At 32.3% G+C, this 25,537-nt stretch overlaps 1 protein-coding gene and 1 pseudogene across 2 annotated transcripts; one reads left to right on the top strand and one right to left on the bottom strand.

Moving 5' to 3' along the window:
* Positions 1–7,338: 7,338 nt before the first annotated feature.
* LOC150036171 (uncharacterized) lies at positions 7,339–18,167 on the bottom strand (annotated as a pseudogene).
* Positions 17,736–19,556, top strand: LOC120078442 (uncharacterized). 2 transcript variants are annotated; one of them, XM_090314133.1, is made up of 5 exons: positions 17,736–18,543; positions 18,640–18,762; positions 18,839–18,901; positions 18,998–19,116; positions 19,213–19,556. In XM_090314133.1, the coding sequence occupies exons 1-5, from the start codon at positions 18,205–18,207 to the stop codon at positions 19,244–19,246; spliced, it is 678 nt and encodes a 225-aa protein (XP_090170259.1). In that variant the 5' UTR covers positions 17,736–18,204; the 3' UTR covers positions 19,247–19,556. The 2 variants fall into 2 exon arrangements, with proteins under 2 accessions (XP_090170259.1, XP_038888642.1); XM_039032714.2 differs by having other exon boundaries at positions 17,738–18,543; positions 18,994–19,116.
* The last annotated feature ends 5,981 nt before the right edge of the window (positions 19,557–25,537 follow it).

Below are 25,537 nucleotides of genomic sequence, written 5' to 3' on the forward strand. Positions count from 1 at the left end.
AATTACCAAAGATAAGTACTTGAAGAAACTTTTACCTTTTGTTTTTCAGCCTTTAAATATTTGAATATTTGAAATGGCCTATGCTTTGGTCGGTTTTAACATAGAAGTTGTTTTATAGTAGAATATATAAAAATACTTCTTTTGCTAATGAACACTTTATTTATGTCAAAAGGATACTTTTATACAACTGTTCTTACGAAAGATAGATCTACAAATTTTTATTTCATAAACAAGAATTACATTATCTAATATAATGGATCTATCTTTTGATAACAACTTCAAGAACTCTCATTGATTTTTTTGAGATAGCCTCCCTTGTTTACAACCCTGAGAGTTATCTTTTCTTCTACAAGCATTCTTCAGAAACTAATTTCCTGATTTTACTTTTTCGGCTGAAGTAAAATATCGAGTTCTTGCCTCAACTGTTTGTGAGATTGTTTGGCTCACTTCTTTGCTTTATGACTTATGTGTACCCATTATCCAACTGTCTCTATTGTTTTTTGATAATCAGGATGTAGTACACCTTGCTATAAATCCCATCTTCCATGAGCGTACTAAACCCATTAAGCTTGACTATCATTTCGTTTGGGACAAGGTTGCTGATTGTTCACTCAAGCTTATTCCTGTGTGGTCTCACTATCAGTTGGCTGACGTTATCACCAAGGCACTTCATGCTCTTTCTTACGTTTCTATTTTGTCTAAGTTGGGTGTGTTAAATTTGTATAGCCCAACTTGAGGGGAGCATATTAGTTGTAATAATATTTTGTTAGTTGTAATGAGATTTTGTTATTTTTGTTAAACTTCTATTTTATGTTAGGAGTTGTTGTACCTTATGTATATATTTGAGTGAAATTAATGAAAGATAAGTTAGTTTTTCACTCATTTACTTAAGTTTAATAATTATCGAACTTTTTCATGGGAACATATGGACCTTTAGCAACTATTAGCCACAAATTATAGTTAATAGATTGCAAACAATTTTTCGTTCTAGCTTTCCAATATGCATAATGTGAATCATTAAAGTAAAAAAGTCTAGAAGTAGATTGGCTTTTAACAACACCATTTGCCAATATGTTTGCCATAATGCTCTAACAATGATAAGGAAAAATTACAGAAACCATGAACTTTGAATAGTATAGGGTTGGTTACAATCACACCCATGAACTTTCAATTTGATCAAGTATCTTCTCATAACTTCTTAATGGTCGCAATTAGTCTTTTTTAATAATTAAATTTTATAGGGTTGTTCTCTCTCATCCCTTTCATCCACTCTCTTTTGCATCTCTCTCTTTGTCTCTCATCCAGCCATGGAAGTCAATTTCATGCCACAAATGTCAGACCATAACTGTTCTCAAGGTTAAGCTCTTACAGTTTCATGCCACAACTCGTCGCTCTGATTTACTTCTAGAGAACCACCAACAACGAATTCTTGATCGGAGAAGCCTCTAGAATCTCTAAAACTCCTCTAAAGACACCCTACTTTTAAACATATCTAAATATTTAATTTTATATTTAATAAAAAGTGTTTTTTCTATTAGGAGTCAGGTTGAAATTGGAAGGTAGCTACCCAATTTGATAAAAGAGGTTAATTGCAACCATTAAAAAATTACAAGGAGATAATTGATAAAAAAAACTTTTTGATCATCCACATAATTCACTTCAAGGTTAGAACTTTAATTCTCTTATCATGTTTTCTTTTCTTTTTTTCTTTTTTCTTTTTTCTTTTTTTTTTGGAAGCAAAAAATATAACAATAATGAGAAAAGAGTAAAATAGGGAGAAGGAAACAATTTGCAACCTATGAAATGATAAAAGAAATATTGGAGAAGATAATAAAAAAGATATTTGGAGATATGTAATATATGGGCATCTATATTTAATACAAATATTTTTAACATGAATTTTCTCAAAAAAAAAAAATAATATGAATTAATTTATGTAAAATATTTTATTTAATTATTGCTAAAATATCATCAATTAACTTAAATCATTTATGTAAAATATGAATTAACGTCTCATCCTTTCAACCCTACTTTTTGTTTCGTTTTTTTTCTAAAGAAATACAAATCAGTTGAAGGTAGATTGCATCATTTAAAACTTCATATGAATAATTATGTGATTAAATTTAGACCTTCTATTAAAATTTTATTTTAATATAGTTGATGCATCAATTAAGTGTGTTCGCACGAGATTCCAAGAGAAATTTATTTCGTGGAACTTGAATTTTGTATTTGTATTAATTTTGTGGAAAGTGAGTACAATCTTAATACACAGTATTTTGATGCTTTCAAAATAAACTATAAATTTTAAGCTAGTTGATCTTCTTGGGTGATCGGCCTTTGGGCTTGCTGATTTTCTAGGATGATCGGCCTTTGGGCTTGATGATCTTCTTAGATGATCGACCTTTAGGCTTGTTGATCTTCTTAGATGATCAACCTTTAGGCTTGTTGATCTTATTGGAGGATTAGTATTCACACGAGGCTTCCGGAGAAACTTGTTTCGTGGAGTTGAACTTGAGTTGGTGTTGATATTGAAGTTGATTTGATGCGATGTGGTTCGATCTCTAATACTTGATCCTCTGATTTTCTTTCAGTTGGGTGAATGTGCTTGACTTGAAGAAGAAAAGCACCGAACATTCTTAAAGAAGAAGTCTTGGAAGTCTTCTTTGTATCTTTAAGGGTCTTCTGTCTTCTAGAAGTGGAGTCTTGGAAGTCTTTTGCTTGTTGATGAATTCTCTGGACTCTCTGAAGGTAGAAAATGCTTGCATCTTCAAAGGACTTCAGTCTTCAGAATGCTTTATCTTCAAAGGACTTCAGTCTCTAGGTGTGATCAGCATCAGGAGTCAAGGAGTCTTCTGGTTATAGAGAATTCCCTATAAGCTCTCTGGAATATAGAATTATTGACCCCTCCAAATGAGGAGAGCTTATCTATAGGCTTGGGCTTGGTTGATCCATGGGTCTGGCCTTTGGGCCCAATTAATCGGATTTAGGCCTGATTTGATATTTGGGTCAAATTCTTAGTTGGACTTTGACCTAAATAATAATATCAAATTGGGTTCAATTAATCTTATTTGATTCAACGGTCATGATAAAACCACGTGGCGTCATCGAAATTTGTCTTCAACTTCAATTCAGGACATATGTCAACTCATAAGAGATTTATGCATATATATGGATGGATGAATCTCGAAAAATATAAAGTTGGAATCAAAATCCAAATATATTTGTTCTTGAATTTGACCTCAATTGATGTGTTAGTCAAACTATGAATTTAGTTCATAAGTTGTCAGTCAAACTATGAATTTAGTACATAAGTTTAACTTGAATTTGGGATAAAATTTGAAATATTGCCAAATTTACTAAAAATTTTGAGCTTTGTCCCAATTTAATTTAATTTGGATTTAAGATAAAATTTGGGATATGCCTAAATTTTAATAAAAGATCAATTGAGATTTTTTGAATTTGGAATATGGCCAAATTTTAATTTAGGATAATTTTAGATCTTTCCCACAACTTGATTTGGAAATAGAGATAACAACCTAAATTTAGATGAATTCGATATAAAATTTGGAAGATGCCCAAATTTTAATTTGAGATTTTACCCTTAATAATTTGACTTTGAGGATAAAAGTCTATGATTTAGATTTGGGATAAAACTTGAAATATGTCCAAATTTTAATTTGACTTAATAATTTGGGATAAAAGTATGATTTGGTGATTTAGGTGGGATAAAATTTGGAATATGCCCAAATTTTAATTTGAGATTTTATCCTTAATAATTTGGCTTGAGCATAAAAGTCTAATAATTTAGATTTGGGATAAAATTTGGAATATGTCCAAATTTTAATTTGAGATTTTATTTATAATTTAATCTCAATGTTGAACAATTTTGATTTTGAATAAAATTTGGAATATAGTTAGCTTTTAATTTATGATTTTATTCACAATTTAAATTTGACTTTGAACAAAATTTGGAATATGTCCAAATCTTAGTTGAAGATAAATTTGAGGATAAAATCTAATAAGAATAAATTAAATAGGAAATTTGTTTAATTTAATTTGAAATTAGGATAGAATCAAATTAGGAAATATGATAAAAAAAAAATCTAATATTGTAAATCAAATCTTTTATTTGATTTGGATTTCTTAATTTGTTATGGAACTCAAGGAACCTTTATAAATAGGACCCCAAACCCCTCCATTTTCTTCATCCCCTCCTCTTCTTCTAATCTTTCATTTCTCTCCTTTTTCTCTTCTTCTTTCATTTTTTGTAAAGAAAATTTCGTATTTTTTTTTCTTTTTTTTCCTTCTTTTTTTATTTCTTTTTTCTTTACTTGCCTTTTTTTTTTTTTTGCGTAGGTTTACTAATTTGTCCCCCTTACTCTTTTGTAGGAGCTAAAGGGGAGTACAACCGCGTCTTTTGTAGGATGACCTTGGTATGGTCTATCTACTGGATGCCTGTTCATGCTTTCTGATCCTCATGGGAGGGGCCCTGCAAGGCTTACAACTCTCCCATGCTTTCACCATAGGGAGGATCTCGATAAGATCTACCTTGTAGCACCGTTCGCATATCCTGATCGTCATGGGAGGGGCCATGCAAGGCTTACAACTCTCCCATGATTTCACCCTAGAGAGGATCCCGATAAAGTCTACCTTGTAGCACCGTTCTCATATCCTGATCATCATGGGAGGGGCCCTGCAAGGCTTACAACTCTCACATGCTTTCACCCTAAAAAGGATCCCGATAAGGTCTACCTTATTATGTTACTCCTTGATCAAAATTTGAAGATAAGGGAAATATGCCATTGAGTATTGAGGATGAGGTGGATATGCCATCAAACGTTAAAGATGAGAAGAATATACCATCAAGCTTTTGAGCGGAGTCAGGTTGGCTAGAGTCGATCTCGCGTACAAGGTGAAGCCAGACGGACCAGAGTTGTCCTCGCATATGAGGTAGAGCTTGGCAAACCAAACTTGATCTCGCATATGAGGTGGAACCACACCCACATTTTTTTTAAAGGAAGCGAAGCTACACCAATTTGGAGAAGGGGTGAAGTTGTACCAACATTTTGGAGAGGAAACGAAATCGCACCATGACTTTGGAGATGAAGCGAAGTCGCGCCATCAGTTTGGAGATGAAGCGAAGCCACACCACAACTTTGAAGATGAGGCGAACCACGCCAGACTTTGGAGATAAAGCAAAATTGCGCCAACATTTTGAAGATGAAGCGAAGTCGCGCCATTAATTTAGAGATGAAGCGAAGGACTTTGAAGATGAAGCGAACCATGCCAGACTTTGGAGATGAAGCGAAGTTGCATCATGATTTTGAAGATGAAATGAAGTCGCGCCATCAATTTGGAGATGAAGCGAAGCTACCCATGACTTTGGAGATGAAGCGAAGCTGCGTCATGATTTTGTAGATTTACTCATTGAAGATGGAGCCGAGCCATGCACACCGACCATGAACTTGAAAATGAAGCGGAGCCATACACACCGATCTTGAGCTTAAAGATGAAGCGGAGCCATGTACATCAACGTTGAACTTGAAGACGGAGCGAAGCCATGCACACCGACCTTGAACTTGAAGATGGAAGTGGGGCCATGCACACCAATCTTAAACTTGAAGATGGAAGCAGAGCCATGCATACCGATCTTGAACTTGAAGATGGAAGTGGGGCCATGCACGTCAATCTTGAACTTGAAGATGGAAGTGGGGTCATGCACGCCAATCTTGAACTTGAAGATGGAGCAGGATCGATGGAGAACTTGAAGATGGAGAAGCATCGACGGAACCTTCGCATTTGAGTTTGACAAAGCATTGACAAATCCTTCGCATTTGAGTTTGATGAAGCATCAGCGAATCCTTTGCACTTGAGCTTGAAGAATCGGTTAATCCTCTGCATTTGAGCTTGAAGCATCCGTAAATCCTCGCACTTGAGTTTGACGAAGCATCGATGAATCTTCACATTGAGCTCGACTTCGCGACTTTGAACATAAAGATGCCATTAAAAAGCCTCAGACTTGATCAAGAAGATGAAGCATCGATGAAACCTCTGAACTTGAAAATGGAAGAACATCTGCGTTTGATTTCAAAGAGGAAGCGAAGTGCACTCCAAGCGTGTGCCTTCTATTTACTGTGCTAGCTCCTTACGAGGGATGAACTTCTTCAATTCGTTATGTTGCCCCCAATAGGGATTAACATCTTCAATCAGTGTCAATTCTTTAATAGGGATGATCAACATCAATCTTGTAGTATCATATTTGCGTGGTTGTCGTACCTCTTCTGATGGATTAGACTTAAATTTCTTTAAGTTCTCTTCGTACCTTTAAAGAAAGGGATCAAATCATGACATAGTTCAAGTTTTTTTTTTTTTTTTTTTTTTTTTTTTTTGGACTGAACTTGAAGTTTCTTTCAAGCTGCCTATATACCCTTCATAATGATAGGGATCAAGTCATGATGTAGTTCAAAAAGAATGTTTTTTTTTTAATTGAACTGAACTTAAAGTTTCTTTTAAGCTGCCTACATACCCTTCATAATGATAGGGATCGAGTCATAATGTAGTTCAAGAAGAATGTTTTTTTTTTTTTTGCACGACTGAACTTAAATTTCTTTAAGTTGCCTACGTACCCTTTATAATGACAGGAATAGATTTTTTTTTTTTTTTTTTGAGGGGGCCATTCACATTTTAAGCTCATGCGGGCCAGGAGCATCATGCAGTTTAGGCTCTTGCGATGAGGAGCTTCTTAATTTAAACTTCAGAAGCTCTTATTTCATCATGGTTTTGATTATCCTCTTCATTTGTAGGATTCGTCAATATGATGAGTGTTGACTTCACTATCAAGGAATCTTCTGTACTTATGTCAACAGAAAATTTCCTCTTCATGCGTGAAGGGACACGACTGTGAATCTTTTCGTCATTGTTTTCTTCATGGAATGACGTTGGCTTCAAGATTTTCATCCTTCCTTTACGTTGATCGCTTGTTGTCTTGAGATGATCAAAAGCAGATGTTGAAGGTTGATCTTTCTTTGATGTGGATATACTTAGCCTTTTGAAGGCTGAAGTTCGAGCGGAAGTAGTCGTGGGACATTGGTCTTCTTCTCCTATCGTGACCATACTCAATCTTTGAAAGACTGAAGATCGAGTACTTGAAGGCTTAATACGATCGAAGACAGAAGTTCTTTGCTTCATTTCTTCTAAGTCGTTGACTTCTTCAACAGTCACATGATTGTTGTTGACTTCCACTATGCCGACAGTGTGACATGCAAGAACATCTGATACTTTCTTTAGATGATTATTGAGAAAGCTTCTTGGGAGAAATTCTGTCGAAGTTTCTGGCCATCAGAATTGAGGGAAGTCCTTGTCTTCTTTCTTAGCAGGCTTACGCTTCCGTGTCATCTTTTTGCCTTTCTTTTTATGAGTCTTGTTTCTTCTTCTATAGTTTCGATAGGAACACGACTCTTTTTGGGTGGAGTTTGGTTGTCTTCTCTTTGGATGAGTCACTACTATCCATCCTTCATTGTCATCTTCAACAAGATCATCTTTCATTTTGGAATTTTCTATTTGAATCTCTTGTTGGAACCGAACAATTATAGGCTCGAATTCTCCAAACTGGATCGGGCTTTGTCTTTGAGCATGGGACACAGAAAATAATGGAACATTTGAAGTCGCCGCTACTATAGCATGATTTGTCTGAGCTACTTCATCCAAATCTAACTCAATCTTCTTTTCACGAGCCAACTTCATAATTTGTTCCTTCAGCATGAAGCACCTTTCAACTGGGTGACTAATGACCTGATGATACTTGCAGTAGTTAGGATCATCTATTTTTCCTTCTTGTTCCGGCCGCTTGCATTCCAGTAGCTGAATAAGTTGCTTCTCTAGTAGTTGCTCCAACATATCTGCCACATCAGAGTCAGAGAATGGATAAACTTTCTTTTATCGTTCTTTAAGAGTTGGACGACGCTTCTCGCTCTCATTGTGCCTTCTTTTAAATTTTGTTTGTTTTCCTTTGGAGGAAAATTTCAGCAGGGTCACATGAACGACCATAGATTCTTTGTGGCACTACCCATGATCTTTTCAGTGCCTTTGGCATCATTTTTGTATTTTCTCCCTTCAGAGACTAGGAAATCTTTAGTTCCCCTATTAGCAATACTCAGCTCCATATCATGAGCGCGTGTTGCCAACTCCTCAAACGTATGAGGTTTTATCCCTTGTAGGTTGTAGAGAAGCTCCCAGTGCATGCCTTGAGTGCACATCTCCACTGCAGATAATTCAGTAAGTCTATCTTTGCAATCCAGACTTAAAGCTCTCCATCGATTGATGTAATCGACGACTGTCTCTCCCTTCCACTGTTTGATGTTTGTCAGCTCCATCATGCTAACAGTGCGCCTTGTACTGTAGAAGCGGTTCAGGAACTCCCTTTCTAGTTGTTCCTAACTATCAATCACTTCTGGCTCCAAATCAGTATACCAATCAAAAGCATTTCCTTTCAAGATACGAACGAACTACTTGACTAGCTGGTCTCCTCTGGTTCCTGCATTTTCGCAGGTTTCAATGAAATGTGCAACATGTTGTTTTGGATTGCCCTTTCTATCGAACTGCTGGAACTTTGGAGGTTGATACCCAGCTGGCATTCTCAGGTTGTCAATTCTCTTGGTGTATGGCTTCGGGTACATAAAGAAAGTTTGCAATGGTCTTCCGTATTGAGTTCTTATGGAGTTTGTGATCATATCCTGGAGCTATTGAGCTGATAAGGAGGCAACAAAGGTGGATTGTGGTGGCTGACTTTCCTGCAAGACAGTCTTTTCTTTGTCATTGCCTTTTGTAGCTGAAGATTGACTTGATTCAGCAGTATCTTAAGCTTGTATCTGATCTTTTAAAGCAGCAATTTCATGATCTCGCTCCTCTACAGCCTTCATTAGAAAATTTATCTTTACCTCCATCTCTGCCATGGTCGACTCAGTTGTTATGTTAGTCATCATGACAGACACTACATCAAATGTGATTCTTTCTCTAATAGATCAGTAGCAGAAGCATAGTTGTTGAACAAGGGATTTTTTCTAATGACGATCCCATCTTTAGGAGATTCCATCAGCTGGTCCCAGATTTCCTCCGTGATGACAGAGCTTATGTAAGTGTTGGTTGCAATGGTAGCTTTGATGCAACTTTCTTTGGTGCCATTTGTAGATTTATTAGACTTGGATGACGAGAGAGAGATGAGAGGTAGAGATGTCCCACCGGGCGTACCAATTTGTTCGCACGAGATTCCAAGAGAAATTTATTTCGTGGAACTTGAACTTTGTATTTATATTAATTTTGTGGAAAGTGAGTACAATCTCTAATACACAGTATTTTGATGCTTTCAAAATAAACTATAAACTTTAAACTAGTTGATCTTTTTGGGTGATCGGCCTTTGGGCTTGTTGATCTTCTTGGATGATCGACCTTTGGGCTTGATGATCTTCTAAGATGATCGGCCTTTGGGCTTGCTGATCTTCTAGGATGATCGGTCTTTAGGCTTGATGATCTTTTTGGATTATTAGCCTTTAGGCTTGTTGATCTTATTGGAGGATTAGTGTTCACACGAGGCTTCCAGAAAACTTGCTTCGTGGAGTTGAACTTGAGTTGGTGTTGATATTGAAGTTGATTTGATGCGATGTGGTTTGATTTCTAATACTTGATCCTCTGATTCTCTCTCAGTTGGGTAAATGTGCTTGACCTGAAGAAGAAAAACACCGAACGTTCTTGAAGCAGAAGTCTTAGAAGAGTCTTCTTTGTGTCTTCAAGAGTCTTTTGTCTTCTAGGAGTGGAGTCTTGGAAGTCTTCTACTTGTTGATGAATTCTCTGGACTCTCTGAATATAGAAAATGCTTGTATCTTCAAAGGACTTTAATCTTCAGAATGCTTGTATCTTCAAAGGACTTCAGTCTTTAGAATGCTTGTATCTTCAAAGGACTTCAGTCCTTAGAATGCTTGTATCTTCAAAGGACTTCAGTCTTCAGGTGTGATCAGCTTCAGGAGTCAAGGAGTCTTTTAGTTATAGAGAATTCCCTATAAGCTCTTTGGAGTATAGAATTACTGACCCCTCCAAATGAGGAGAGTTTATCTATTTATAAAGTTCACAAGTGGGCTTGGGCTTGATTGATCCATGGGTCTGGCCTTTGGGCCCAATTAGTTGGACTTGGGCTTGGTTGGTCCATGGGGTTGGCCTTTAGGCCCAATTAGTTGGATTTAGGCCTAATTTGACATTTGGGTCAAATTCAACCTATTTTTTTTTACTTAGTTGGACTTTGACCTAAATAATAATATCAAATTGGGTCCAATTAATCTTATTTGATTCAACGGTCATGATAAAACCACATGACATCATCGAAATTTGTCTTCAACTTTAATTCAGGACATATGTCAACTCCTAATTGAGCCCAAATTTAATAATTTGGAATTTCGTCATTAATTTAGTAAATGACGTGACAACTTGTGATTGGTCCAAAATTTCTCATTCAACAAAGTGCTTTGAACTTTTTTCTTTTTATTGTGGTCGTTGTATTTTTAAATGTTTAAATTGAGTCTTTGTATTTTCAATAAAACATAAATTCAATATTAATTTATATCAAAATTGGTGAAATAATAACAGTAATTTTATGGTAATTTTTTTTAAAAAAAAACACTTGAATATATTTCCAAAATTTTTATCGGATATATTAATAGAGATTATTTTTTGTTTTTTGAAAAAATAAACAAAATAATAAATAACACTATGAACTATTTTTAAGATTTATTGAAATTAATATATAGACTACATTTGGAGATTTAAAGTAGACTAAAATGTACTTACACCAAAATGACATTTTAACCTATTTTATAAATACATTTGGCCTTATCCAATTTTAAAATACTCAATAATTTTTTCTTTTCAATACAACAAATGTAGAAAAGATTAGATTTAACCCTCCAATCATAAAGGAAAAAGTACATATTAATTACCGTTGAGCTACGTCTATGTTCACTACATAAGAATTAAATTGTTACCTACCTTCATTACAAATACTCATACTGTTATATATATTACCTACTAAAGTTGGAGGGCTTAATTAATTATTACTTAAAATGCATGTTTGAATTTAAACCAATATTCAAAAATAAAATTAAGTTGTTAAAAGGGAAATTATTTCAAATGGTAAAACTGTTGAAAATATTTACAAAATATAACACAATTTTAGAACTATCACTGATAGACATTGATAGACACTGATAGACACTGATAGACTTCTATCAACGATATTGATAGACACAGATAGAAGTCTATCAGTGTCTATTAACATTTATCATTGATAGTTCTAAAATTTTGCTATATCTTGTAAATATTTTGGTTTATTTTCTATATTTAAAAACAACCATTGTTAAAAACTATTTTTTTTTGTTTTTAATATTATTGAAATTATAGAAAATACCTCCGAACTTTGTATTTTGTTTAAAAAAAAATGTCTCTGAACTTTCAAAAGTTTCTTAAATACCCTTAAATTTTAAAAACAAAAGTAGAAAAAAAACTATTACTATTAGTTTTATTTTTTCATTGAATTTTTTTAATTTCATTAATGCTTTTAAACTTAAAAAAATTCAAAAATATCCATACCGTTAAATATATGAATAGAAACTGTCAGCATACCTCATTTCAAAAATATAGTTGAACTTTCAAAAGTTGTATTAAGATCCTTAAACTTTGAAAATAAAGTTAAAAAAATCCTTTAGTGGTAGTATATAGAGGAAATCTTTTTCTTTTTTTGGGAAAGATAAGGATATTAATGCAATTTTTGAAAGTTTTACGGTACTTTCGAAACAAGGTGCTAACGGTTCTTATCCATATACCATAGTATGAGTATATTTTTTTAAAACTATAGTGTTAAAGTTTAAGGGCATTGATGAAACTTTTGAAAGTTTAAAGGTATTTTCTTAAACAAAAACTAACCGTTCCAGTTAACAATTAAATAGTAAAGATATTTAACTTTTTAAAACTAAATTCAAATGTATTATAAAAACTTTTAAAAGTTGAAGAATATTTTAAAAATAAAATGCACCATTCAAGAGTATTTTCAATAATTTAACCTTCAAGTATTTGGTTTGAGTTTTTCAAACATTTTAAGAAAATAAATAATAAAGCAAGAAAACTATAATGTATAGTAGTTATCAAACGAACTAAATAATCCCTCGAATGGAAGTATGTGCACAAAAATGTTAGAAACTTTAAATGTTATTATTATACCTTATCAAATTATATATCTATAGAAAATTTCACAAAATCCCAAACCCAAAACTTTTTCTACCAATGACCTCTTTCTAAAAATTTTTCTATCAATGACCTCTTTCTAAAAAATTTTCTACCACTGATCTTTCCCTTATGCGAAATATCAAAATTACCTCTAATTTTTAAAAAGCCTTCAGACCGCCACATTTCTTCTTCCTTCTACGATTTCCCCAGTCCTTCATTCAATGTGCATTCAATATATCACCAACATTCCACCAAAATATTTATTCCCAACTAATATTCTGAAGATAATGGAACGTCTCTCTCATTATTCACTTTTTGTCGTCGAACTCCCCACGAGAAACATCTCGAGATGCTTTCGGTTATGATGCCTTCGGTACTAATGCATTCCATTGTAATATCTCGAGATCCCATGCTCCCATGCAATATCTATAGCGAACCAGAGAAACATTAATGTTCAAACATTATGTGCAAAATAGTTTACAGTTGAGTGTGTGCTTGCTGCTTATGCCGAACTAATCTTCCCAGTTGGACACAGTCAAGAATGGGTTGGAGATTTTGAACCAATTCTACCACCGCAAAAGGTAGTAAGTGTAGCTTGACGTCAAACCGTCAGGATACCTTCAATTGGAGAGGAGCCACGACAAATACACAGGTATGCACGATGTGGTCAAGTAGGACATAACAAGAAAACGTTCAGACAAGCGTTGATATCACCTGGCACTGACCCATCTAGACTAAACAATGTGTAATTTTCACTTTCGCTTCAATTTTTCTGTATAACACCAGTTATATTCTGTACAACACCAATTATTCTGTACAAATTTACACTATACAATATGTAATCTTAGCACCAATTATATTATATACAACACCAATTATACTATACAATATGTAATTTTAGCACGAATGTATCTAAACAATCGCTTAGTTATTTATTTGCTTAGTTAAATGTACAACACCGGTATTCTACAAATTTAGCACAAATTTATCTAAACGAAAACTAAACAATCGCGTAACAGTTAGCTAAACGATTGCTTAGTATTATCTAAACGACCGCATAACAAAACCTAAACGATCGTTTAGTATTATCTACACGATCGCATAACAAAACCTAAACGATCGCTTAGTATTATCTACCCGATCGCATAACAAAACCTAAGTGATCGCTTAGTATTAGCCAAACGATCGCTTTATAAATTGTTACACAATCGCGTAATGGATATTAAATGATCGCGCAACAGTTAGCTAAATGGCTGCTTAGTATTATCTAAACGATGGCTTAGTATTAGCCAAACATTTACATAATGGATATGTAAGCGATCGCGGAACAGTTAGCTAAATGATCATTTAGTATTCTTTAAACGATCGTTTAATAAAAACTATAATGGATAGCTAAACGATCGCTTAGTAATATCTATCTGATTGCTTAGTAATATCTAAATGCTCGCTTAAAGTATTCGTAGAGACGCGTTCACCGTACGGTCTGAAGACTTTTTAAAAACTGGGTGTAATTTTGAAATTTCGCATGGGAAAAAAGTCAGTGGTAGAAAAGTTTTTAGGAAGAGATCATTAGTAGAAAAATTTTTGAGTTTCGGATCATTTCGTGAAATTTTCCATATATATATATATACTATAATTAATTTACTGTCACATCACCAACTTTTTATAATCATGTGGGTTTCGACAATATTAAATAAATTTTATTAATAAAAATACTAATATAAATAGTTAGATATTTTTCTTATATATTAGCAATATTTTAAAATTGAAATTAAAGAGAATAAGGTGCTCCTAATCATCGTGGTTCCCTAATTTTTATCACATAAAATAAATAATTTAAAAAAATATATTTTTAAAAATGATATATTCTAATAGGATGATAATCGGACTACAGAAAAAATAGTGGAACCCGACTGTAGCTAAGTTTTTATGAAAATTAAATTAAACATGTCATGTCCCATAGGAACATAGATTTTATTGCATTGAAATAAAAAAAAAAAAGAAAAAGAAAAAGAAAAAGTAGGATAGGTGGAAGTAGGAGCGTCGCAGTGGCCGAGACATTGGACGGCGCTAAGGGAAATAAAAGAGCATTCCATCGTCGAGGTGTCGGGGAAACGCAGCATCCCATGAAATTAACCCACCAAATGTCCGGATGTTAACCTCTTCTTTAACTACGCTTCTATTGATAAATTTATTGGTCCTATGCTTGCTTCTGTATATATTGAAATTTCAACTTCCTTTTGTCTTTTTTTCCCCCCTTTTATCTATTATTTCTTTATTTCAATCAAATCATTCTAACAACATAAATTGAACAAAATCTTAAAAAAAAATTTGACAGATACTTGAAAGCTGCTAAATTGATCTAAATTTAAACTTGGTAAGTTATTTAACTTCAAGATTGTTTAACATTTTTCTCCATCGATGAGTATGGTTGAAAAGAATCGAGAAAAACATATGAAAACGAGTAGTTATTTAGTTAAAATGTCCTTTTATAGAAGGAGATATGACCAAAATAAAATCTCAAAACGAAAGTTATGCGATCGTACAACGAGAAGTACGTATTTGTCTACCTACACGATCGTGCACACCTTTTGTTGCACAATCATGCGGCCACATAACTCTCATTGTGTGATTTTGTTTGGATCATAACTCTATCCGATACAACTTTGTTTTAGTTAAATGACCACTCGTTTTCATAATTTTTTTAATGTCCTTGTTTATAAATTGAGTAAAATGTTAAAAATCATCTTGACTTTGAAATGACTTCACAAAGTTTAAACTTAGACTATTTATGGTTGATGTTTTGGTAATACGAGGATAAAGATGATAATTTCACTCTAAAAACGGTTTAAAAGAACATGTATTGAAAAAAGAGATCAATTGTATAAAACAGTTTTGAGTTTTGGGTCATTTTGAGCCATTTTCCAAAGTTTTACCTGTATACATATATAAATGTTATGTTAATGGAAAATTAAATCCTAAATTGAGATTATCACTCTCAAATCGACAATAGGATGTATTTTTTAGATATGGATTTAGCGTCCCACATTCCGTTACAATTACAGACACAGGTAAATGAAAATAAATATAATTAAGTGAGTCCAATTTTTTAGATTACAATTGATGGATTGTGTTTTCCTGAAAATAAATATACCTAGTCAATAACTTTAACATCCCTAGCCACCAACCAAAAATAAGAAAGAAAGAAAGTACAACTTAACAAGAAAATTTCTTGTGAGTTCTACTCCTAGCATTTGATCGAATATTAAATAATATATTATTTTATTTCATGGGTCTCACATAATTTTTAAAAGCATCTTTTATAGCAAATAATTAATGAAAGTAGCATAAAAATGGTTAAGACATAATTATGGTCTATTTACCTTAAGTTTCATTCCATTTAGTATCTTTACTTTTAATTGTCTAATTTTATTGTTTGTATTTTTAATAAATTTTAAATTTAATTTTCATATTTTCAATAAATTTTAATTGATTAATAATGATAATACTAATTTTCGTGCAAGGAAAGAAATATACTACGATTTTTTTTTTTTTTTTAAAAAATATCAACAATAAAATAGAATAATGATTAATTTTATGATTTATTACATGTGTAAAGATTAAAATTGAATATTAAAAAATCATATTAAAGTAAAATAGAGCAAAGTTGAAAGTAAAGGAAAAAACCTATTTTAACTGTAAAAAAGTTACCATTTTTTATCCATGTGATTCCAATAGGATGTCGATTCGTTGACATGTTCCCACACTAAGAACTTTACAAGTGTCCACCAATTTCTCTTCTCATACACAATCACAAAATTATTCATGCTAGTCATTGAACGAAATTAACGAATAAATGAAGTCACACATAAAATTTAGGGTTGGAAAAATATCCACTTATAACCTAAATGTGAAATTATATCGATTAAAATTTGAATTGATAATTATATCCATTTAAATTTAAATTTTTGTAAATGTATTAATTTATACTATCTATTATGTTTCATTTGAATAAATATTGTACTGGACTTATAATTTTATCAATTAAACCCTTATTTTCATAAGAAAATCAATTTGGACTCTCAGGATTACCTTTGAAAATGTTTAGTACATCAATTCTAATCATTCATTTTTTTAACTTGGTATTTGAAGAAGTCTACACACGTGTAAGAAATAGTAGATTGGTGATTTTTAGGTAATATAAATAAAGAGTTTTTATTGATTCACGTATGGTAATTAAAAAGTTTAATTGAAATAGCTATACATCTCACATAATACTTTTTCAATTAAATTTGAAAAATTGTCAAAATGAAACACGTACCAAAGTTCAATGTTTTAATTGATATAATGATTAGTTTAAAATTTCTCTTGACACAATCTCAAAATTTAAGGATATAAATTGAAACCTTTCTCTAAAATTTAATCATAGTAGTTACCAAACTATTGAACCAAATAAAAAAGAGCCCAAAGAAGGATTATTTGATAGATTGATCTTCAAAATTGGCTCAAAATGTTATTTGACCTAATTTTTCAGAATTAGGTTTATAACTATTTTCAAACTTATTTTAATATTTATTTTTCTTCTACTCTCTCCCCAGCCCTTCTACCTCTTGTCTCTTTCTCTAGACTTCTTATTTAAATTTCATCTCCAATTAGGCTTACTTTTCTATATTTCAATTCTGACGGAGACAATGACGACAACGAATGGAAAATGAATTAGAACTATAACAAGAAGGAAAAAGTGAGCTAGAACTAGAATTGGAGAGAGAAAGTGAAGTCAAAAGGAAAAAGATAATCCAAAAAGCAATTCATTTTCATTTTGGTGAGGAAATATGAAATATAAAGAACTGATTAACACTAACAAACGAAATACAACTCAATTGGATACAAACAACTACAATGCAAACATACAAACATTGTATACAATAACAATTTCAAAAAGTAAGCGAGATGGAATAACAAGGGCTATAAGCTAAAATAACCACAAATAGGTAGTCGAGAAACGTTTATGATAAACACGGTCCCGAAGACAATTATTCACTTTGCATGGACCGTAAACAAACTACATCGATCGTCTCAACATTATAAAATGACTAATTTCAATAGAACAACAATCTCAAACTATTCGAATTTGACAAAACTCTTAGATATTTGCTCTCAACTCAACTAAAGATCGAAAGAAAGAAATGAAAGAATTCTTCAAATTGGAATGTGATGCTCCAAATGAAGAAAGAAGTGGATATTTATATGCTAACAATTTAATAATTCTTTAAATAAAAAAATAAAATAAAATAAATATAAAATTAAAATATTTATTAAATTCGACTAAATTGAATAGTTACTCTGTCAAAATCATATCGAACTCATTCAAACGAAAGAAACTTATGAAAGTGAAATTTATAAATAAAACATCATAATGTAGAATATCCAATACATTATTTTAAAATCTGAAAAAAGGGTACTCACTTGTAAAAATTAAAGAGGAAGATTTTTTAAGTGTGAAATAATAAAGTGGGAGGAAGAACGAGGGACTCGCATTTCAGAAACAGAGTACGGTGGCAATGGCAATGGCGATGGCGTCCTCTGCCTCTGCTTCGGACATCGAAACCCACGGTCTTCTCGGGTCCGAAACATTTGACCAAAGAAAGCTCCGAAAACCCATAAAATCCAAAACCAAAACCTCGGAACTCTCCAAAAAACAAAAAAAACAAAACAAAACAAAAAAGAAAACCCCTTTTTCCTCCTCCTCCACCACTCGTTCAATTGTAACCGAAAACCACAATAATCCCCTGCTTCTCACTCACGCACACACTTTCACAAAACAGAGAGAGAAACAGAACAAAAACGAAAGCAAAAAGCTTCCGTTTCTTTTCCTTCCCACTTTTAAAACACAGCTGCTCCATTTCCATACTCTGTTTTTCAAGCAAAAGCTTCTCATTAATGGCGGATAATCAGTCCTTTAGTGGGGACCACCTTGGACCAACAACAGCTACCACTTTCTCTCAGCTTCTGTTTTCCTCTCAACATGATGATGAAACTGATGATATTGATGTTGATGTTGATAAAAGTCATCCTCTTCATCATCAAATCTTTGATTACTCTGTTTCCTCTGCTTCTGCTTCTTTCGCCATTGATAACCCACCCAAAATGCTCTGTTTCGGCAGTAAAGAAGAAGACGAAGATCATCCACAGCTGGGTTTTAAATCGCGTCAAAGATCAAGCCACGCATGCAGTGATTCCTCTTCAACTTCTTCTGGGAATGGCCTCAAATCCGATTCCGTAAACACAAATATTGTGGCTTTTTAAGTTTTAACTTCCTTCCTCCTTGTTTCTTTCTTTTTTACCTATTTTAAATTGAACTGTTCGTTTTTGTAGAAATTGAAAAGGAGAAATGGGTCAAACCCAGAAACGGCAGCCATTAAAGAAGCTTCTTTACTGAACCAGAAAGCTTCGAAAAAGACCAAATCTGATGCTCCCTGTTCTGCTGGACATGCAAAGGTCAATTTTTGCCATAACTTTCATGTTCTTCTTTTTCTCTCTCTCTGTTTCTTAAATGGGTTTTGCTTTTTTTCAGAGGAAGGAGAAATTAGGGGAAAGAATCACAGCACTACAACAATTGGTTTCACCCTTTGGCAAGGTTGCAATAAACAATAAAATTTAATTTGATTCTTCAATTTTATGAGAATTTCATATAATTTTATTTTGGATGTTGATAAATTAAAAAAACAGACAGATACAGCATCAGTACTTCATGAAGCAATGGGTTACATCAAATTTCTACATGAACAAGTTCAAGTCTTGTGCAGTCCTTACTTGCAAAAAAGTCAGCTGCTTTCTTCTCAATCAGTCAGTGTAAGCACTTTCTGACTAAAAAGAAGAAGCTTTTATTATTATTATTATATTATAAAAAAAGAAAACCCTTTTTTCTTTTTCTTTCTGTTTCTGAAGGGAAGAGAAAATGGAGAAACAGAGGGGGATCTGAAAAGCAGAGGATTGTGTTTGATTCCAGTGGACTGTAGCTTGCATTTGGCTAATTGTACAGTTGCAGACTTTTGGTCTCCAGCGATGGCTATGGGGAGGAAGCTTTGAGAAATGGAAGGTTGGATTTTGAAGTTTGATGTGTACAAAGAAGAGGGTTTGGCTTTGTTTTTGGGTACTGTTTTTTTGACTTGTTAGCTTTTGACTTAAATGAATCAGAAGTATAGCAGAAGACGTGTGAAGAAGATGTAAATCAACACTTCTTTTTTTGATGGGAAAGAAATAGATGTGAAAAGCTGTTGCTTTCTTTTGTACTTTTTCTGTTTTCTTTTGTTCTTTTTCCTCTTTTTAGGGGTTTCAGTTATTAAACTTGTTATTTGGATGATTGGTTAAGAATAGAAAGACATAAGTGGCACTTCTGCTCTTTCTGGGTTGTGTTTATTTGGGAAGGTATATATACTTTTTTGATATGGATAACCTTGATTGCAGTCGTTTACCCTAGTTTTTTTAAATAATGAACGACTCTATGTCATTGTCAAGATAATTATATACATTGTGATTTTATTGAGTTTAAAGTTAGACCTCATTCAATAATAGTGCCCTCATACACTAGGACTCTTTCTTTCTCTTTTGTGTTTGTACTTGCTAATCCAATACATTCGTATTTATAGACATTAGAGCTCTTCTTCTCTCGCTTCTTTACGCTCACTCTTTCACTCTCTCACCTACACTCCTTGACCATTAGCAATGGTGCACGAGAGACCATATGAATAACTAACAGTACAAATTGTTAGTGGGCTATGACAATGGTAGATGGTTATCTTTCATTACTTTCAAAAATTGGGACAAACGACGTTAACCATAAGAAATTTAAGTTTTCTGTACAAATAACTCAAGTTTAGGCCGTATGATAACACTTCTATTTCTTAGTTTTTTGTTTTTGAAATTTATGATTGTTTCCTTCCAATTTCTCATAAGAAATTACTTGAATTTCTAATTATCAAATTTTTAATCACTTACCTTTGGTGTTCGATTATGATCCTACGTTGACATGAGTATCTCTAGGATTGGAATACACTTTTTTTTTTGTACAATACTGCAAAGAAAACTAGATCAAAGGGGTGTGACACTACAATCATTATATTGATTGCATACCCATAGAGGATGCTCTTTTAACCAAACTTCTGAATGAAAAACCACTAATGTATCCTTTTCAATGCTTCTCACGTAGGTTTTCAACAAAAGGTTGAATTTCATTTTCAAAACGGTATATGAGTTAGAAAATTATTGTAATTTTGTATGCTTGTATACGTGACATTTGAAATTTTCCCTGCATGCTATTTGAGAAACCAAATATCGTAGAAAGAATTGTAAAATCAAATGTAGATCATTGTTGTGTCATAAAAGAACCATTGCCTTAAAAGAAAAATTTGATGCAACCTTGATACTAAATTGCTTATTCAGATGTGCACTAGTTGGAGAAGGATTGGAATTAGAGAAAAACGGTTGCTTAGATCAGTAGTTTGAAGATAAGAGGATAAGAATATGAAGGAAAAGATCATAATTAATAATATTAAAAATTGTAAATTTGTTAGGAAGTAATTGTTAATTCTACTATAATCTAATTATAAAAGCACGTAAGAAATAGATTTTAAAAACGGTAAGAATGAACATATAATTAAGAAAGTGATTCTAACATATTTATTCACAGCAAAACAATTAAGATTTTAATGCAATCAGTCTTATCGCTCTCAAACACAACGTAAGATAAGAGAATATTTCAAAACCATTTCCTAAACATTAAGGTGCTAATGTTTTTAACTTAAGAACCAAATGGAAATACATCTTTGAAACTCACACACCAAAAGTGTATTTGCTCAAATTATCTCAAGTTTTCTTTCTTTTTTTCTTTTTCTATTTTTAGTTCAATAATTTGTGTGGTTGTGGCGAATTCGAACAGGATAACCTGTACCTTAACTAATTGATCTATATTTAGGTTTGTAATTACCAATTATTTTAAGTTTACAACTCACATGATCTTAATTAAATAAGGTTAATTTTTTTTTAATTTTTTGATCAATGACATATGTTTTGATCAATTAAAGTTTTGCCCAATAAATCATTCAACTTTTAAATATGTCTAATTTATAGGTCTTTAAACTATCAATTATGAATCTAATTAGATTAGTGAAGTATCTAATTTGCTCTAAACTTTTAATTTTATATCTAATAGATCTTTGATTTATTCAACCTTTTTTTAAAATTTCCATATTAAATTCAAAATTTTAATTTTGTGTCTTAGAAAACCCTAACCTTTTAAGGTTCATATCTAAGTCTAAGAAGTTTGAGAACATCTAATAGATACAAAGTTTTAAGGTCAATAGCTTAGATACTTTTAATAATATTCAAGATCTATCAAACATTTTTTAAAGTCGATACCTAATAAACACAATTCTTAAAAATCTATATTTTATTTCACAATCATTTGATTTTTGGGATTTGCAATTGATATGAAAGTATTAATTAGTATACATTTTCAAATCTAGTAAACACTTCTTGGATTTACAAATACAACAAAATTTTTATAAATATAGCAAAATATTTATAAATATAGAAAAATATTTTAATTTACGTTATTATATTCCAAGTTTACTGTTCTTATCTTCGAATGGTATTCCAACTTTTGTACACACAAATGATTTAATTTTAAAATGAATGTAAACTAAGTGAATGTTGATTCACTAATGATATACATGATTTCTAATAATCATCGTGTACACGATTGTTTATACACCAATGATATACTTGATCTAGTACCTAAAAAAACATGTCAAATGAATACTAATGCACTCCTTGAAAAAAATTAATGCTAATACACACTTTGACATGCATGTCAACTAAGTGTTAGAACCAAGGGCGGAAATATCGATATGGATATAAGTATCAGCAACTCAAATTTTCAAATATATATTGTTGGAAATGACTTTGGGCCAAGGCCCATAGCAAATACAAAAGTGGAAAAAATAGTCATTTATGACCTTTGAAAACTAGCCGTTTATAGCCGTTGAGAACTAGCCATTTTCTTGCCATTTTCTTGTCATTTTCTTCTTCATCGTCTTCTTTATAAAGAAGAAAGTTTTGCAAGATCAAAGGAGAAATTCTTGATTTTCAAGATTTCCAATCTTTACTTCTTTTCTCTACCATTTTCTAAGCAATTTTTCATCGATTCCAACTCGATCTTCGACGAGTGCACGTCAAAGATCAGAAGTTATGTTAATCTTGGGGAGCAACCGACTTTGGTAATGTAACATCAAGGTCGCTCGATCTTGCTTTCAAGGCAGTGGGTTTATCCATGACAAAATAATCGACATTCAGTTCCAACAATAATAATTTGAAAGAAAGAATTCACTCGAAATCATTATCAAATGTCTATCAAATTGGCAGAGTTCTCGAATCTATCTAAAATTGAAACATTTCCTTCACTCGCAGTCTCACCCAATCTCAATCCGAGAAGTTTTCGCCCGATTTCATGATACCATGATCCGAGGGAATAAAGATCAAGAAATTTGTCGTAAAGAAAGTTAAAGCTAAAGCTAAGTTAAATCGATGCACTGGTATCTTTTCTTCAATCCCTCCCTCCACTTTGTTAAATACTTTCTCAGAGTTTGTTGCATATGTTCTTACCTTGTGATTGATATTTAATTTTTTTTTTTTTTCTAATTTACTATTTCTACAAATAGGTTCCATTGAAAATGAGATTTTGAAGCCTAAATTAACTACTACTCTTCTTATAAGGAATGTCTTTATTGTTTGTAGTTTCTTATTTTTGAAATTGGGTTTTGATTATACATAGACTATCGTGGTCGAATTAATGGTAGATCTTAAAAAAAAAAAAAAAAAAAGAAATCAAATTCCACTGTAGTAATTTTACGTGTAAATAATTATTTAGCTCCTATTTTATTTATTTTATGAAGGTAAATGATGATCTAGGTAGGGGATATAGTCTAATTCGTGGAAAGGTATAATCACGAGTCACCAAATTGAAATAAATTATGTTAGAAAGAACTTTTGAGAGAGATTATATTTTGGTTCCTAGTTTTTAGCTTGTAGGGATATTTGAAATTAGAAAATTTGTCACTTCAAATTGAAAAGGAAAAGTAAGAAAAAAAGATGGAAAGTAGATATTTGGGAGAACAATTTAAGAAAATAATGACTAAAATAATTATGCATTAATTTTCAAAATGAGTTGACAAATTTTGTGAGACAATATTCAACATATTGTATTTTAATTTGTAATTAGTAAATTGATTTATGTTGATTGTCTACAAAATTGAATCAAATCAAGAAGATATCACTGTCATGAACATCTAAACTGACAGTGACGAATAACCACAAGACCCAATATCATGTTACAAAAACCACATATTCCTAAACTCCATCACAAGCACATGGACCTTCAATGTCTAAAAGGAAACAAACTAATTGGGTTTAAATGAATCTTTAAATATTTTGATGCATATTCTCAATGACTAAAATATTTGAAATAGCCATCATAAACTCTTGATAGTATATGTATAATACATTGCATGGATGTAAAGAAGTATTTACTCAAGTTGTTTAAGCTGATTATGTGAATATTTGTTAATATCCTTTGATACATGCATTTACTCAAATTTATTTGAGTTGATTGTGTGATTATCTGTTTGTATGTTGATGGTATACTGATATTTGATACAAGCATAGATGTAAGTAATAATACTAAGTTATTTATATCCTCAGAATTTGAAATGAAAGATTTAGGTGAGGATGATGTGACACTTGGTGTTAAGATAAGGAAAACTGAAAATTGATTTTCTTTATATCAATCACACATTGAAAAATGAGATTTGATTACTTTGATGATGCTCTTGTAAGAACACCTTATGATACTAGTATGAATCTTAAGAAAAATAAGGAAGATAGTGTTTCTCGATCTGAATATATTTATTATAGGAAGTGTTATGTTTTTATGAACTAAAATAGACCTATGATTAAAGATAATTTGATTGTTCTTCATCGTTTATTAAGGTATCTTAATGGTATAATAGATTATTGTTTGCATTCTAATATTTTTCTACCATACTAGAAGGATAGTGTGTAAACTAGGTAACTTAGAATGACGAAGTAAGCTTTACTAGTGGATGTGTTCTTATTGGGTAGAGGAGCTATTTCATGGAAGTCTGCAAAATAGAATTGTATAGCAAGGTCCGCCATGGAGTCTAAATTTATTGCTCTAGAATTAGCAGGACAAGAGGCTGAGTGGCTTAGAAGCCTATTGGGAGATGCACCATTGTTAGCCACATCAGTATGAGTGGCTTAGAAGTCTACTGGGAGATGTACTATTTTGGGGGACATTAATACCAATCTCTTTGCATTGTGATTCATAGGCTATCATCGGAATTACCAAGAATAGTGTGTATGATGGCAAGAGGAGACATATACGCCTCAGGCATGAAGCTATGAAGTAATTATTGAAAGGAGGATTATTTTATTGTAAGGTTTGAGAGGAATTTTGCAGATCCTCTCACTAAAGACCTAACAAGGAAAGTAATTCTAGAATTTTCAACTATATGGGACTCAAACCATTATAGTGATCCATAGCCCTTTATCTGGGCGATCTATCGTGATAGACTTGATGGTCCATAACCCTTTATCTAGGTGATTTATTGCGATTTATTTGATGGTTCATAGCCCTTCATTTGGGTGGTCCTAGTATGGACTTGATGGATAGAACTAAAACCTTTAAAAATTTCATAGTCCTTCCTTTGGGTGGTCTTGGCATGGACTTGATGGATAATTGTAAAATCTTCGTAGCTTAACTTTTGAGTGGTTTGCCTTTGACAGACTTGATGAAGTTGATCCTGGTGTGGACTAGATGTGAAGTTTTTATAGCTCAGTTTCTGAGTAGTCTATTGCGATAGACTTGATGAAGCAATTAATGTGATTGTGAAGGTGTGGCTGCCTTCTATGAAAAGGTTTAAAGAGAGCTTTCACGTTGACTTAAGGTTCTATGTGCATGGCCTTAAACAACATGCTTTTATTGCGGAATCGATGGAAATTTAAGGAGTAAAATATGTTGTGGGGGTCTCAACCATAGTTATTGAAAGTTTAAGAGATAACTCACTTTCTCTAATAAAGTTATTACCCTACTTCATTATGCATCAATTCAAATAGATATGGATACTTAAGTTTGTTCTCCTATCCTTGCTCAAAAACATTTTAAAGTTTTAAAGTTTTCAAGGTTTTTTAGTTGCTT

The sequence above is a fragment of the Benincasa hispida genome, chromosome 5 (assembly GCF_027475165.1).
Source record: "Benincasa hispida cultivar pf3 chromosome 5, pf3_genome.v1.1, whole genome shotgun sequence".
NCBI lineage: Eukaryota > Viridiplantae > Streptophyta > Magnoliopsida > Cucurbitales > Cucurbitaceae > Benincasa > Benincasa hispida.

Excerpts from the sequence above, each read along its gene's own strand:
- LOC120078442 (XM_039032714.2), top strand. The coding sequence starts at position 18,205 with ATGGCGGATAATCAGTCCTTTAGTGGGGACCACCTTGGACCAACAACA. Across the intron at positions 18,902-18,993 it reads TGGTTTCACCCTTTGGCAAG|ACAGATACAGCATCAGTACT; the intron begins GTTGCAATAAAC and ends TTAAAAAAACAG. Across the intron at positions 19,117-19,212 it reads TTTCTTCTCAATCAGTCAGT|GGAAGAGAAAATGGAGAAAC; the intron begins GTAAGCACTTTC and ends CTGTTTCTGAAG.